Source organism: Atractosteus spatula, chromosome 8, assembly GCF_055471065.1.
Source record: "Atractosteus spatula isolate fAtrSpa1 chromosome 8, fAtrSpa1.hap1, whole genome shotgun sequence".
Lineage (NCBI taxonomy): Eukaryota > Metazoa > Chordata > Actinopteri > Semionotiformes > Lepisosteidae > Atractosteus > Atractosteus spatula.
The window spans coordinates 56,568,592-56,585,415 of NC_142713.1; the positions used below are offsets into that span (position 1 = coordinate 56,568,592).

The 16,824-nt window shown below is 41.2% G+C and overlaps 1 protein-coding gene across 1 annotated transcript in view; it reads left to right on the top strand.

Moving 5' to 3' along the window:
* Window positions 1-16,711, top strand: part of cfap54 (cilia and flagella associated protein 54) — a 55,019-nt gene extending 38,308 nt beyond the window's left edge. Inside the window, exons 47-69 of the mRNA XM_088923139.1 lie at window positions 655-741; window positions 1,048-1,167; window positions 1,747-1,800; window positions 2,157-2,307; window positions 4,176-4,351; window positions 4,696-4,847; window positions 4,993-5,115; window positions 5,804-6,000; window positions 6,329-6,483; window positions 6,750-6,896; window positions 7,409-7,535; window positions 7,958-8,110; window positions 9,502-9,610; window positions 9,778-9,940; window positions 10,766-10,867; window positions 11,554-11,692; window positions 12,050-12,202; window positions 12,645-12,823; window positions 13,449-13,589; window positions 13,866-13,972; window positions 14,163-14,313; window positions 14,690-14,764; window positions 16,508-16,711. Coding sequence (XP_088779265.1) covers window positions 655-741; window positions 1,048-1,167; window positions 1,747-1,800; window positions 2,157-2,307; window positions 4,176-4,351; window positions 4,696-4,847; window positions 4,993-5,115; window positions 5,804-6,000; window positions 6,329-6,483; window positions 6,750-6,896; window positions 7,409-7,535; window positions 7,958-8,110; window positions 9,502-9,610; window positions 9,778-9,940; window positions 10,766-10,867; window positions 11,554-11,692; window positions 12,050-12,202; window positions 12,645-12,823; window positions 13,449-13,589; window positions 13,866-13,972; window positions 14,163-14,313; window positions 14,690-14,764; window positions 16,508-16,627 — 3,081 coding nt within the window. The 3' untranslated portion in view covers window positions 16,628-16,711. The remainder of the gene's footprint in view (window positions 1-654; window positions 742-1,047; window positions 1,168-1,746; window positions 1,801-2,156; window positions 2,308-4,175; window positions 4,352-4,695; window positions 4,848-4,992; window positions 5,116-5,803; window positions 6,001-6,328; window positions 6,484-6,749; window positions 6,897-7,408; window positions 7,536-7,957; window positions 8,111-9,501; window positions 9,611-9,777; window positions 9,941-10,765; window positions 10,868-11,553; window positions 11,693-12,049; window positions 12,203-12,644; window positions 12,824-13,448; window positions 13,590-13,865; window positions 13,973-14,162; window positions 14,314-14,689; window positions 14,765-16,507) is intronic.
* Window positions 16,712-16,824: the final 113 nt, after the last annotated feature.

Here is a 16,824-nt window from a genome sequence, read left to right on the forward strand (position 1 = left end):
AACATTTGGGATAGATGTTGATGATGCATTCTGATTAGTACATCAAAGTGTAGAGTGCTGTGTTATTGTGCAACTCGGTATGATATGGAAAGTCAAAATTGAAAGGATTGTGGAGTGGGTGTCTGCATCAAAATGCGACAACAGAACAGATGGAGATTAATTCCTTGCTGAAAAGTCATAAGAAATGGCAGAGCATAACAGCGTTCAAGCTTTCTTCAAATGTGTTTGCTGTATACTGTACCCTTCTACAACCTCATAAATATTGAGCTTCAAATCTTATAGCTTCAACTTACAGTAATGCAAACTATCAACCATCCATGAAGATTTGCCTTCCCAGCATGCTGTTTTTTCACGATTTTTAAATGGAGGTCTTGCCTTATTTTCCGAGGTTCCTGGTAATGGGCCTAGTCATCACACTTCACTGCTGTATAATAAGAACACTTGAAATCTCTTAGAATACAATTTAATTTAAATTCAGTGCTGGTTGGAAAAACAGTTGACAGAAATACACCTAGTGCTGTAAAAACCAAAGAAAAATGTCAGAGCGCTACTCTCTCATTTGAAAACTTAATTGCCCATCTTTCAGGTCTTCTTGTTTCAGTTGTCAAATGGTATTGACCCAGCTAGTCATGTTGCTGTGTGTTGGTATTGCAGGTCCTGCCACTGCTCTCTCTCTACCTGTATTTTGTCAATACAGTGTGCCGAGACAAAAGACGCACCATTGAGGGACGGATACTGAAGGTCAGGTTTCATGTGCTTACATTCTGCCTTGAGCTCAGATTCTTCCTCTGTGTTATCGTTTGTGTCTGCCTAATGAGCCAATGAACTGACTAAAAATGGCATCAGAAAATGGTACTGTGTGATAGCCATTTTTTGCAGCGGTATTTAATAGCAACATGTTACAACTGTGTGATAAAAGAGCATAACAACGATGCATATTGTGTGACACAGTTTTGTTAAACTGCTGAGTGAATTGTGTGTTCCAGCTGTGTGTGTAATCAGTGTGTGAGTTACCCTACAGTATTACTGTTTGTTCTGTATCTGCAGGTCCAGGCTCTGACAGATCTGGGTCTCTTCAGCGATGCTGTGCGCGAGCTGGGGAGTCTGCTTCAGGGGGAGAGGATTCCGCAGCCACAAGGCAGCTATTACCCCTCTGACAAACGCCTGGTAATGTCCCCGCTGCACAGTGATCTCTCTGAAACCGCTCATACTGGCAGGAAAGTCTTAAAAGAAATATGAAATCCAGTGGTAGCAATATTACCATGAACCATTTTTAGAGTAAATCTCATCTTTATCTCATTTTTTTAATGCTCCTGAAATTAAAAAGAATGAAGAAAAGGGTTCTGAAGAGCTGCACTCCAATAGAGGCCATTTAGTGCTAGAGTATATCTTATTCTGGATAGCACTGTGAAACAGTAGTTAGGATTCTGAACTCATTACTGGGAGGTTGTGGGTTTAAATCCCAGGTGAGACACCTACAGTATGTTGCACCCTTGACCACAGTCCTTTATCTAAATTGTGACATTAGATTTACCTAATTGTTTAAATGGGTGCAAATATAAGTTGCTTTGGGTAAAAGTGTAAGCCGAATAAGGCCTTTGTAAACCGAATGAATCAAAAACCTTTTCACATTTAAGAAATAAACATATACTTTGCACCATATTCTTATGCTCAAAAAACTTGCTATAAGGAATTTATAACACTGTTCTTCAATGACATCCATTTATATATGTATTTGACTTACAGATAAAAAAGAAGTTTGACACCAGCAAAACCCTACTAGACTCTGCTAATTTGCAGGTAACTGTATTATTTACCTTATAATTGCTGGTTTTATTTAGATGCTAACATTCTTTTTCTCTATTTATGTTCTGTGTAGATTATTTGATTACATGATATATAGAATATAGAGACCAACAAATTTCACTGCTGTATAGCAACACTAGCAGTGACATTAAAACCTCTGTCCAAGAGCGCTGTTTGATCTTTTTGAGATGCCTGCTAGGTTTATGCTATACTGTTTGAGAAGTGGTGGAATAATCTCTTTTTTGTGGTGACTGAATGTCAGCAATGAAGTGGTGGCTTTCTGCCAGCTCATCTCTGTCCCTGTGCTGTGTATCTGTATGTCTAACTCTGTACCTTTCTGTGATGCCCAGACTCTAGAGGATTTGGTGAACAAATCTCTTAGCTCAGAAGTGGCTGCTCTGTTTGGCTCCCAGCTGGTGATGAGACTGACCCTGGCTAAGACCAAGCTTATTGTTGCTCTGTGTAACACCATCAACAGTTTCCCAGAGTTTCAAGGTCAAGGTATTCCATTGCACCACATGATCACAACATTAAACTGAAAGAACAGCTGTAGGCAGTTAAACACTGACAAAATGAAAATAAATATGAGTAGTAAGGCATTACTAAGTATGTTGAAAGCAAATGCATCTGTCTTAAGAGAATTTCAGAGAAGAAAGATTTAAAAATCTGGGGCAACACTGCAACAAATAAATTAGGATCTTTTAGTCATGGGGGGATACAGTACCTTGCAAACAGATCCTTCCTATGCAGTCACACTTTGTGACATTACAAAACGGTAAGATAACTTACAGTAAATGTCAGCAAATGCTGAAGAGAAAAGGCTGAAATATGTTCATTGCATAATTATTCAGACCCATGATCTCAGTGTTTGGTGGAAACATCTTTGGCAGTTACTGTACAAGCTGCAAGTCTATAATCCCTACAGTCTATTAAGTCTACAATCCCTGAACATCGGATTGGTGCAACTTCTGCCATTTTGTCTTGACGGATTTTTTCAAGATCTCTCAAATTACCTGGGGTCATTATGGACATCAGTTTTCACATATTCTTAATAGGATACAAGTCAGGACTTGGAAAGGGCTGCTTTCGTACTCTTAATCAATAAACTATAACATAATGCTGCCTCCACTGTGACTAGCAGTAAAGATGGTGGTGCCCAAGTAATGCACTCTTTTAGGTTTGTATCAGATGTAAGGCTTTACACCAGAACATTGCAATTTTGTCTCATCTGACCATTTATTACCATGTTTGCAGTATCTGTTTGTTGCAGACTCCATTTAGAGATTTTTTTTCTTAGTTCCCTACAAGTCCCCTTTGGGGAGTAACATGGAAATATTGTTGTATCTGAGATACTAAAATTTGTAACTTTCAAAGTCACTGGTAGCCTCATGGTGGCGTCCCAAACCAGGTTTCTCCTTGCCTGGGTTCTCAGTTTGGTGGGACAGTTTGATCTAGAAGAGATCAGAATAAGGCAGTATCTAGAACAAGGCAGTTCCACACCTGATTAATTGACTTCACCGTGCTCAAAGACATTAAGGATTTATATACCCTTCTCCTGATCTGTGCCTTTATACAACTTGATCCCAACATGGTTTTGAAAGCTCTTTAGTTTTCATGGTTAAATCCTTTCTTACAATTCACTGCCTGACTAAGGAACTATACTGAGAAATGTGGTTTTATTCTGAAAATCATGTGAACCACTGTTATTGCCCACAGACAGAGGTCAACTAAATATGTGGCTCATTGAAGTAATTTTGCATACTTAATTTAATGTAGATGTGTACAGCAAATTATTAGTGATGCAATCTTGACTTTTTCCATTTTTTTCATATTATTTACCTGTTTAGTTTTTGGCTTTGAATGTGTGGAAAAGCAAGCACTAAAGCAACTAAAGCTAAAAACTGCTTAAGGGTCTGAATACCTTTGCAAGGTACTATATATGGAAAGAGAGTGGTTATAGTTTGAAGGAAGGAAATGAAATAGAATCGTCTATTATTTACTTAATCCTTTATTTTATCAGATAAGTCAATTGAGAACATATTCTCTATTACAGTCTATAATGATCTTCCTCAAGAAAGCATTCTGGAAAGGGATATTTAAAAAAACAAAAAAACATGCATTACATTCTAGATAACAAATAGTAGGTAAATAAATGAAAGTGACCAAGGGAGAGAGTGGAACACAAAAAAGATATTTACATTTGAAATTTGGAAGTCAAAGGCTATTCATTTCCTAGCCAGCCGTCAATGTGCCGCTGAGTTTAATTTCACATTCATAGCTGTGGTTCAGTGGGTGAAAAATTCCAGTCATAGGCTATAATTACTAGATGAAGTTTAACTCCAATGAAGTATGTGTCTTCGTCTCTCCAGACTCAGAGCAGAAATTTGGAGCTGAGACTCATACGCCCAGCACCCCAGTTGTCCCCAAGTCACCCTGCTCTGAGCGGGAAGAGACACGGAGCTGTAGCTCCTCCAGGAGAGCCAGAGATCCGCACAGCCTGCAGCTGGACACACAACGGGAGAAACTCACCCCTGCCAGGCTGAAGGTTGTTCAAACACTGCAAACGTGCACAGCCTCCTAACAGACCCATCGATACACATACTGTACTTACAAGTGAACTTAGACCCGCTAACATTTCAGAGGTGGACAAACCAAGAAACACAAGAGCAAGATATGCAAAAGCTTCCATAATTGTCTGAGAAATGCAAACTCTAACTTATAGACTTGTGTTTTGCTAGAATCACAGGTATTGTGAAATGTAATCTTACCTTAATCTCCAAGCATGCAAGAGTGCAATCCACTGAAATACAGGACATTTATATTCAATATTAACATGCGCACAAAGTGTTGCCGTGTGACATCATTTAATGTAGAATATGTATTGTGCAGGGTGTGTTGCTTGGGGAGGCTACACGCACCCTGAACTCCCTGCTGGAGGCCCTGCAGAGCCTAGGGAGTGTGGCTGAGGAGCTAGAGGTGGCAGTGGAGGCGAAGCTGCTGCTTTCTGCCATTGCTCTGCAGCAAGGCCGAGCTGGTGTCAGGTATAGCAAAGCTGTCCTGTGTGTGCCAGCTGTGATCAAGCTGCTGCCTGCATTGTTTATGTTACGTGAGCCTTCTGTGCTACGCTGAGTATGCCGTGCTGTGCAGCGTCTGTATACTGACTCCTTGGAATCTATTGTCCCGCAGTGCTAATCAGGCTGTGTCTGCTCTACAACTACTCCAAGAGTCCCCCCTGTTCAAGGAAAGGACCCCACCGCCCCACAGGCTCATCTCCTCCGCTCTCAAACTCCCAGGACAAAAGAAGGAGCAGGTATACTCATGGCATCACTTTGTTCAGTTTTAAACATCAGCTTTTATTAAAAGTTATTATCATGGTGGTTGGTTGCAAAGGTGTCTCTGTTACATTATTCTGGATACTGAGATGGATCACACTGCAATGGAAAATACTGCCCAGAAAGAAGACTATTTTGAAAGCAAAAAGATTGTTGTTTAATAAAAGAACAGAGATCTAAATCAGAAATACATTTGTACCACCACCTTAAGACACAGCCTTACAGCTTTTTTATTGCACTTGAAGTTTTGAACAGTATATCCACTTGACACTACAAGTCTTTGCTTTTGAATGCAGAACATTGACCACTGTAGATGTTTAAAGTCCCTGAGAAAAGCTGAAGGATCATTAACCTCCAGACATGCTTGAGTGTTATAAACAATAGTAAGAAATATAAGCAGCATAAATAATAGTTCTTAGTAATGGTGTCTATAAAAACTGTCAGAATTATGCCTGAGTATGATAGTTTGGCATAGAGTGATCTCAATGTTCCCACATGGGAATTACAAACAGAATAATTTCAATTGTGTCACCATACACATACTGTATAACGCCCAAAAACCTTGAGATAACAAGAGTCAGTATATACTGTACAGTAAAGTATCCACAAAACTGCAGGTTTGCTCTGGAACTGACCTGGTACTTTGTATCCATTCTCTCTCTGGTGTTCCAGGCTGGTTCTACAAGCGTGAGTGAGGTGGAGGAAGAGGACGAGCTGAAGGAAGATGCAGTCTCTCTCACCAGTGAGGTGCCCCACAGTGCAGAGGCCCGTGAGAGGCTGGGTACACCTCTCTGGCTCCGGTGCCGCCTGGGTGCAGCAAGGGCATTTGCCTCTCATATTCCCGGAATGGCCATTCGCCCAGGTATATTGCTGTGGTCAGCCTCCATGGTTTGTTTTTTCTTTTGTAATGCCTGTTCCCTCCCTGTGTGCCTGCGTTTGCACCAATGTGAAATCCTTTAATTGTTATTTGTTACTTTTTGTTAATCTGATTACCATACTTCTGGTCTGAACTGGAAGAATTTTGAAACACCAAGAGGGACATGGTTCTAAAACATTTACTCTTAGGCCTTCTAAGAAAAGAATGTAAATGCTTGTAAAATCATATCAATGCTTCTGATTTACATTGTGAGGTGGACTCTGTGAAACTTTTGTAGAGCATTATACACCATCTTCTGTGTTTTTGGGTGCAGAGAGCAGTGAGGATGGGGCCAGGCTGCTGAAAGAGGGGCTAAAAGAGGCACAGGCCTGGGGAGATCCTGAAACACAGGCTCAGCTTCTTCTACTGAGAGCTTTGCTAGAGGCGCACAAGGGGATGAACAGAGAGGAGATCACACCGCTGTTTCAGGTCAGACATAACTCCTCTGCAGACAAACACAATCATACTCCTACCCTCTCACATTAAATCCTGTTTATAAGTGCTCTCAAGATTTTTGGTTTAATTTATTGGGTTTATTAATTCAATTTAAAGGGCATTTTATTGGCATGACCAACACGTTATGGTAAAGCTAAAGCCATATCAATTGGCTGCATCTGGGTTCTCACTGTGAAGTATCGTGTTGCACAGAGAAGTGTTACATCAATGTAAATTGTTGATCCTGTTGTGCATTTCAGGAAGCAGTAAGTCTGCTGTCTGACAGGAGATGGCTCTCCCCTCTCTCAGCCCTTGTTTTGGCTAAAGCTACACTGCACCTCAGTGATCTGAAGGGGACAGGGACTCACAGCCTATACTCTCTCACTCAGAGACTACTGCAGCAACAGGTGCTTCTTTCAGTTTATCACTCTCATTGAATTCCATTCCACTGCATTGTATTCTCTTTGTATTGCAGGGAAATAGTGGTTATGAACCCCAAACCAGGGGTTCAAGTCAGGGGTAGAATGCTGAGCAAGATGCATTGTTCAAAAAGCTGTTAAGAATAGAGCTAAATTAAACCAGAATTAAGTTGCCCTTTAGTTTAAGATCCCCCATAATTCAGCTGGTGAAGACAATGATTTCTCTACCTGATCTGCTGTGTGGTAGGATTGCTTGTACATAATGAGCATAGTGTCGCTGAGTGCTGCTCTTTCATGGTGGATGAGGGCGATTCCCTCCCCATCCTGTACGTAAAGCACTCTGGTATCCTTGAGAATGAAATCACACTAGAAATGTATATTATTTATTATGATTATTTTGTTATAACCTGTTATTTATTTATTCGAATTATACCAAAAGGGTGTTGGTAACTATAAGTTGATATCACAGCGTCAGTGTCCATAACTGTTTTTCTTCTCAGCTCTCCACATTGGGGGAGTCAGTAGAACTTGCAGAGGGAGGTGTAGTGCTCTTCCACCAATCATCAGGTCCAAAGAACACGTATCTCCCACATGGTCCTGTGCTGGCCAAGGTGACTCTCCGGCTGGGTAAGATACCAACCTTGCAAACACAAAGCTTATTGCAATGCGTGCTCCTTTCACACTTCCAATATCCACCTGGGTCACAGCCTGCTTATTTTCAATCAGGTTCAGCATGTTTGTTAATGTGAAAGCATCTCCCTGGGTTATGAGTAGGTTGAACTACAGTAGGTAGACAGACAGTGTCCCACTGCAGGAGGTGTGTTGAGGTAGGAAAACCACTGCTATTGTCAGGAATTGGGCAGACATTTTGGCACAGATGCGTTTATATGTTCTTGTTGACATTCAAGATGATGAAGATCTACCTGGGTTATCAGTGGGTTGAACTGATGATGTTGTCCCACAGATTTGCAGTGCGTAATATGAATTTTTGTATGATGATTATCCCTCTCAGAATAGTAATGTTCATGTTCTACACTGGTGTGCTTTAGGTCATGTTTTGGCACAGCAGGCAGCACACCATCCTGGCACAGACAGCGGGCAGTGGGTGGTGGCTAAGCAGGTCCTAGAATCAGCCCTGCAGCTCTGCCAGGTATCAGCCAGCAGAGACCGGGAGCTAGAGGCTGACATCCTGTACTACAAAGGTGAGTGAGCTTGGGGCAGCATTTCATAGACGGTTCAAGAGAAAAAAACATGACAGAAACACCTCTTGTTTCGTTTACAGTAATCCCACGTTATACAAATTTATTTAATTCCAAAAAAAGATCAGCTCAAAAGGTGAAAATTCATCTAATGGAATTAAATTCCCATTACTTCCTATTTTATCATCTCTGATTCTTTCCAGAAATAAAAAATGTTCCTTCAAACATTCAGACTTCACCTTAATATAGCACAAAACAGTACCAGAATGAAAACAGTAACATTCCTGGTTAATTATCTGAGTAACATGCATACAGTCATAAGCTGATGCATAAACAATAGGTAGTAAAATAATAACACTAGCTCATTTACAGTGCAATGCAGTAATTACATCATTGCAGTCATTAGCAAATGCATAAACATTACAGTAGGTACTATCCTGTACTTTATGCACTTAATACACAGATTAATACATAGATTTTATTATTAAAAGTTGTTAGATGAAAAAAACAGGTAGGAAGTACTGTCTTGTTTAAATGAAAATTGGTATAGTGAGGGATTACAGTTTAATAAAAGTTATGTAATATTGTGTACATTACCAGTATAGAATAAAAAGTAATGCATTGTAAATTAAATAAAACAATGCAAGATAAATTATGAATACAAAAAATTAAGTACAGGATTTTAACATACCTAAGTAGCAAGCTTAGAATAAAAAAAAAAGATGCTTAAGATCTGATCTTCTTTAATAGCTGTCAGGAATTCGTATTTTAGTGGAGACAACAGTGGATGGATTACAATCAGGATTCATTATTAAAGTATATCAGTGTACAATTAACATGAAACGGAGAGAGGAGTGTGAGATTAAATGTGTTTAATATGGGAAGATTTCAGTGGAGTAAATGATCATACAGTATCTGATTGTGAGGTTTGAATTATCTAAAATGAAGTTTGCTCATTTCAGTGTTTCTAGAATATTTTTGTTTCTGCCAATTTTAACATAAACTAATAGTTTTGAGTAGTCATACTGGTAAAAAAGGAGGTTACCATTAACCTCTTTATATTAAATGTCACATTTGTTTATGATATGTTGTACAGAATACGAAAATGAAGATAGTCAGAAGATAGCATGTCTGTCTAAAATGAAACATTTCCAGAGAACAGTATCATAAGAAATGGAAGATATAGATCCTTTGATTATGTTATAATAGTGTGCATTACAGTCATCCTTTTTCTTTGTATAGTAGAATTCAAGTCTGTTTGTTACAAAGATGCCAATTTGCTAGTAACCTGCCTGATAAAGGTATTAAATTAATAAGCTTTTGAAAACCTAAGGATCTCCACCTAAACATTTCCTTTATGCTCCTAAACTCCATGACTACCAATGTGCTTCCAGGTGTGGTGGAGCGCTGGCTGGTCTCCCTCAGTGAGTGCAAACCGCAGACTGCTGTGGACACATTCCTGGAGGCCATCACTGTCAGCAGATCGCACAATCACAACCTGCCGTGAGTCTCCTTCCTGTGGCTGTCCGTGAATGCGCTGCAGCACACAGAGAGCCAGTGTGACTACACTGTATGTGCCTTTGTGCTGCTTGGATCATACTCTTATTACAGAATATGTGTTCATACTGTCTCTGTGTCACTTTGTTGTTGAATGCGTGTGTATTTCTCAGGCTTGTACACAGGTGCTATTTGGAGATGGCCATGCTGTACTTGCAACAGTGGGCCCAGATCTCTCTGAGCAACCAGGGCAAGGAGAACTCGGGGGACACGGCCCCTGTATCCTCTGCAGCCACCCCGGCCCCCCCCACCAAGGGTAGAGAGGGCAAGCAAAAGGTACAGTCCCACTTCTTCTCCACAGATCTATAGCTTCTCTCTTTGTGAAAGTCCCAGTCTCATATTCATATTACAGCTTGGCATGGGAAAGATTCAAAAAGTCAAGACAGAAGAAAAGAAGACTTTCAGACTTGAACATTACAAAATACCTCCATTTAAAACAGTGGTTCTTAACCTGGGCTGCACACCCACCTGGGGCTGAGAGATACCCTTTCTGGGGGTGTGAGACATGGCAGGTTTTTTAGAGTGTAAATCGCCACAAACACAAATTAGGCACAGGCACCTAAATACCACCATCATCAAACCTTGGTATTTCAAGGTGAACTTAAAGGTAAGTTAAAAAGCAGGGTGTAATTTTTCATGTATTCTTCATTTTACCTTGAAAGAACTTTACTGTATATAATTCTAAAAAAAAGTGTAATTTTACATGTATTCTTAATTGCAAAATTAAAATATTTAATTCCATCTCATTCTATAGTTAGGTATAAAGAACTGACCGACTTCAATGTTGTTTGATACGGGCTGCGAGAACATATTTTGAGGACCAAAGGGGTGCAGGCTGCAGAGCACAGGTTAAGAACCAGCGATTTAAAACATGCACATCCTAACTCTAAGATTAACACACAGCTCATTAAGGTTCTTTTTTCCAATGATTGATTTTTTCCTACCGCTGTGCTGCTTGTTATTTAGGTCAGTGAGTATTTTAAGCCCTTTGGTGGTACTCCTCTTTCCTAATGCTTGTTGACTGATGTGCTGGGTTTTCAGCTGTGACTTTCAGCCATTCTGAGCTTGTGACAGTCAGTGCAGTTTGTGTGTCTTGCGCAGCCCCCCGGCTGGAGGCGAGCTCAGACCCCCACAGACAGACCCCTGAGTGTGCAGGATGTGCAGCAGCTCTTGTGCTGGGTGTGTGTGAGGGCAGCTGCTCAGGTTAGTGATCCTGGGGCCTTTAACAAGCTACTTGTTTAATCTTGCCACTGTAACTGTCCGCAGGATGACGCAAAGTTAATTTTGTTGTTGTATTTTATTGAAAGCTGTTACTACACCTGTAAAGTGTAAAGTATTATTAGTATAAGTATTAATAATTCTGATGTGGTATAAATTTGTTTCCCTTTGTAGTTTAAGGCTATATGTTACCATTAAACCCTTTATTAAAAGTCACTTGTTTTATTATGATATGTTGTCCATAATGTGGACAATATGGAAATTTACAAAAATGTAAAAATGTCTAAAGCTAGCGTCTCTATCTGGTACTGGTAATTCCAGATGTTTTTTAAAAATGTTATCAAATCTTGTTGCTTGTTGTTGTTGTTGTTGTTGTTGTTGTTGTTGTTATTAAAACAATATAGCAATATTTAAAATACTCAGTTTTCACACAAAAAAGTGATTGTGCTTGATTGATATGGATTGGATTTTGGTTTTTGTGTCCCAAATTAAAGATTGTTCCACCTTCAAAATTAAGGACATTTGTAATTTTACCTTCCCTCCCTACTGGTTTGACTTTCTCCTTTCAGAGGCATATAGTTCTAAATTAATCTGAAAATGTCCACTAATCCGTTCGGCCTTGGCATTCTTAGTGAAGGCGTTGCTGTTGAGCATGCTTGTGTGCCTCACAGGTGTCCGAGGCCAGTGCCCGCTGTGCCAAGCTGAGTGGCTCCACCAGCGCCAAGGCTGGCCCCCTGCAGGCCTCCCTGAGAAGCCTGCCCGCGTTTGCTGCCAATGACCTTCTGAGAGCCTTCCCTCCCCCCGCCAGCGGTACGGTCCATCAACCAGTCAGTCGTGTTATTTTCTGTAGCACCCTTCGCAGCAGTTTGCCCTGCAGAGTAATTACAGGATTATACAGAAGCTGGCAGTATTATACAGCAACAGTAGACCATGCAGACACAGAGGAGAGGAAAATAAAAACTCCCTGTGGAAGAGAATAATCCTTGGGGGGTCCCAGGCTGATGGTCCCCCCCCTTTCCCCCCTCCAGGTATTGAAGTATGAAGCTGCAGTGCTGACAGACACACCTCCAAGCTACACCTCACTACCAAGTGTTTACGTGTGACAGTGAGCGTTTTTCTGTCTGTAGAAATACTGTTTCTGTTTTCCGATGCGTTTCTTTCCTTTAGGCGAGACAGAGGAACTTTTGAAGAGCACTATCAGTCCCTTTCCTGAGAAGGAGAGCTGTGGAACAGGGGAGAAAGACATAGAGCTGACCTGGGTCCACCTCACCCGCTATTACACACATCTGCAAAAACTCTACAGCATTGCCAATCGACCAGGTACTGACCTGCTGTCCATCTCGTACAGCAGATGTGACATTGCCCAACAGGTGATCCCAATCATGCAGTACATGAGCTACCAGAATCATCACCTCACATTGATAATCCTGGTGCCTTCATGTTCCTCAACGATGCATTTCGTGTTAAATTGTCTTCCCACTGCCTAGATTAGAAGAGAGCATGTACAAGTAAATTATTGTGTGTCATTCCTACAGGGTAATGCTAGCATGTTTTCTCCAGATCCTTTTAACTCCTAGTAGAAGTATGTAGGAGAGGCAAGATAAGACAGTGCTTAAAATTTCTGATGTGCAAAATCTTTTGCATTTTTTCTGCTGATTTATGTTATTTTAAAAAGTTCTTATCCTCCTCCTCCTCCTATGCCAGATTGCCGTGACTCCTCAGGCCTGGTGTTGATGTGGATTTGTGTCTGTGTGTGTTGCAGCAGTGCCAGGCTGTCCGGACACCCTGTGGTCCCAGGCTCTAGATGGTGGTCTGGCCCTCAGACTGGCTCAGCTGCACCGCTTCCTCAGCACTCACCTGCCCCCTTACAGAGGGCACTGCTGCCCCCCAGACCCCCCCACGCAGCTGCTGAACCCCAGCAAGCAGGTGGCTACCACACAGGTTAGAGCTCAGTTTACACTGCTCACCCAACCTCTTGTTGCTGATGTGAAGCATTGTCCTGAAAGAAGGGTGTGGTGTTTTACTTCTAGGTTTAAGAACTCAATACAGGCCAATTGGCAGAAAGGCTCTGTGACTAGGACTTCAGTACCAGTTATAAAAATACCAATGTGGCATTTTGTTTTTTCACTTTGACTTCATAATGCATTACACATTACACGGAAGAGAGGAATTCAAAGAAAGGAAAGTTTCCATCTCAATGAACTTGTTATTTACCAGAAACTTACAGCAAACAGCCCTGGGGTGTCTGGAATGGAAAAGGCTTTGGGATTATTCTGCATCGTTAATTCAGAGAGACTCCAGTTGAACAGATGAGAGGCACATATCAACCAAACTTCCTCGTTCCTTGGGGTTACATTACTTGAGAGCTGTTAGAGATGAGGTTAATGTCTGTAAGCTTTTCTGTGTAATGACAAAAAACAGGGCCCATTTGTAAATTTGTAAATTATTTGTAAAAATGGCCCATTACCATTTAAAATGTTCATTCTATTAATTAAAAAAGTATCAATTAAGACAATTGAGCTGTTCCACGGCATGCCAATTCACAGACGTGTGCTTTTCTCCTCAGCCCCGGCTAGACAGCTCTGCTGGCCAGGAGTCTGAAATCGGGCTGGGGGGACTGGACTCCTTTGCCTCAGCCTCCACAGACCGAGAACTGTGTGTGCAGTGGTATTGCCCAGCACTGCACACTGGACACACACAGCCTGTGGTAACTGTCTGTCACTATTCACACAAAAAAGTTACTCAGTCTTTTCCCAACGTAATGCTATGCCACCTTACTTGAGTACTGAATAATGACAGTAACAGACGAGACAACAGTAACACATACTGTAGGGCATACATACAAATGGAATTGTAACTGTTTGGTGACATCATTTTAATCAGTGATCATGATTCTCAGGGATATAATAATGAATTTAATGATCTTTGTATCATTGTTCTGAGTTTGGTTTGATTTGTGTGCTGCTGTGCCCCTGGTCTCTAGATCTTACTGGTCTTTGCCTGCAACACCAGGCCCCTCTCCACAGCCAGGCCCTCAGGTGGTGGCCTGTCCGGCCTACACTGTGGACATCGCTGGATCCCCTTACATAGGTGACAGCCTGCCCTCTCTGTCTGTGGTCACCCCTGTATCCCTTCTTCAGAGTTTCTGAGGACTGCTTTCACTGCCCTTCTCTTCGCTCTGTTGAACCCTCTCTCCAACCCCTGCCAGTATCTTTCCAGCAATTTCCATCTTCTGCTGTCCTGTCTCTTCATCTCGGACTCCTCCCCTCGCTTTTTTCAGGCTGCAGGCTGTTCATGCCCAGTTATGCTCCCTGTGTGTGGATGCTGAGCAGTCGGCGCCTCCTGTGGCCAGTTCCCCCAGCTCTCAAGTGGAGAAGCGTCGTCAGGCAAGGACCCCGGAGAGGGGGCAAGCCCTGGACCCTCTGATACAGGTACTGTCCCCTGCCTGAGAGGCTGAAGAGCAGACACAGGACGAGTATTACAAAGACAAAGAAATTCATAATTCACTCACAGGGGGAACATTTAAGAAGGCTGCTGAAATGAGAATGTAACATGGAATTGCACAGCCTTTCGGGATACAGATTCCATGTTTATTATCAGATGAACACTTCCAGTATATGGGATTGTCTTTCTTGGATGCACCATGTGACCCACGCCATACGGTATTTTCTTACCTTGAAAGCTTACCTTGAATCTGGGATTGGGTTTCTAAAGTGTTTTGATTTCTATGTATATTTGTACACAGTATATGACACAAGCAGCAGTTTAGCATGAGGAATATTAATGCTCCTCTCTTTGGGTCCGCAGGAGCAGGCCAAGCAGTGCTGTGCAGAAGTCAAGTCTTTGCTGCTGGATCTCCCAGAAACCATGGAGCTCACTGAGGTAGGACTCCTGCTCTGGGCTTCATCATGGTCATCACCTCATAGCTGAAAAATGGGACTTCCTTGAAATAAACAGAAATCTCTTCAAGAAACAGAGTGAGATGATGGCCTTTTTCAGTACGCTGCTTCACCTTCAGAGAAGTAAAATATGTTGGAAGTGCACTTAAAAAATAAGTTGCATGATGAAAGGCTGAAAGGCTAAGAATTTCTTGATCTTGACCAAGTCTGTTCTGATTAGCGAAGAAAACAAATATGTGGAGAGTTTGCTCAGGACTGGACAGTGGAGCACTGTTATTGTCCCTGATTGCCTCAGTTAAATCTAAGTGCTCATTTTGTTTTAGTATTACTGCAAGTTCAGCATGATCGTAGTAGATTTCCCTGCATTGTCTTGGGAATTAGGTATTCTGCTCTAAAGTAAAGTGAAAAGTAAAAATTTCCATCCTTACTCTGCAGAATGCAGAATTCTTACTTTTAACTGCAGAATTGTAATTGAAATTGTAATTTCATTTGAAATGAATCCTTCATTTAACTACATAAGTCCTTTAAAATCTCTCATTTGTAGTGACTGCCTTGAGTGTATCAATTCATACAGCAAGGTATTTATTGACGAAATCACCTTGCTCAACGGTACAACAATCCCAACATGGATTTGAACTCATGGAGACTGATGTGTGAAATTTTAACCGCTACTTCATATCCCTGCCTAAAGTTTACAACTCAAGATGAGACTTCCGCTTGTTTTTTTTACATTAGAAATAAAAGTAAAACAACAAACCTTAATAAAGAACTTACTAACCACCCATGAAAAAATAAGAGTATACTGTATTTCAGGTTATATTAATCTCTGAAAAAATCTTTTAAGCCTTAGAAAAATATTTTAAGAAGGCCTCATTCTGAAGAAAGCGAGAGGCTCAGAGGACTTGCACTTGGTAAAGAGGTGTGCTAGATTAAATATCAAGACAGTCTCCTTCCACTTAGCTCCCTTACCAAAATGTGTCATTCTCAGGGACATACTGTACAAAACAATGCACAGCCATGCTGAAAGGAAAAGAAAAAATATATAACGTCCGTTCTTTCAGCATGGAATAAACCTTTACCTGTTCCTTTGCAGCCTACTCATGCTGACGAAGCTACCTACTTGAACTTTTTCAACCCTTGTGTAGCTATGACATCTGCCCTAAACCGAAATTTAACTAAATTTTGAACAATCTTGCACTGAGTGTGAGAACATCCTAACTACACCTACATTCCAGCATGGAGTTTTCAGAAGTCTATCGTTCTGTGGTATTTTCATGTACACTTTTTCTTACTACTTGGTTTACTTGCTACTTTGCCTTCTACAATGACTTTTCTGATTGTACGCGCCGTGTAGAAATGTCACCATCACTGTTTCACTGCAGCTGTAGATATTTCAGCTGAGGCCTCACTATAAATATACCTGCACAATTCTGCCTGGCTTGTATTGCGTGCTGGGCTTCAGTCCTAGTCCTTTTTCAGCACAGTATGTCCTTTACTATCACCAATCTGGGGCTCTGTACTGGATTATTTAGTCATAAAGGAAAGGAAGTGCCAGTTGTTGGTATATAATGTTATTGTGCTCTTGGGTGTAGTGTATTAGCTGTGTGATGTGTAATTGGACTTGATGAAAAAGACTATCCTAAGTGAATTTTCATATACAGAAACACCTGTCTTGCTATTTAGTCTAATATTGCCTGTTGTTCTGCTCTTTTTGTCTCCATTGAAGGTTCCCTTTGAGCTGAGCAGTCAGGCCCTGCGTGATCTGGAGCAGTGCTTTAACCCCGCCAGAGGCTTTGTGCTTCAAGCGGGTAGCGTCTTCGACTGGCTCATGTCCCTGCTGGTCTGAGGCCTACAAAGATATCAGCAGTCTGAATGTTTCCCCATGGTGTCCACGACAGTGTGGCAGAAAGAAAATAAACTTTGTATCTACAGAGCATCTCATGTGTTTTTAATGAGTACCTTATCATAACCTCCATTGTCCTTAAATATCACAATCTGATTATTACTCCCTACCACGCCTCTCTCCTTTGTTGGAATATAAAA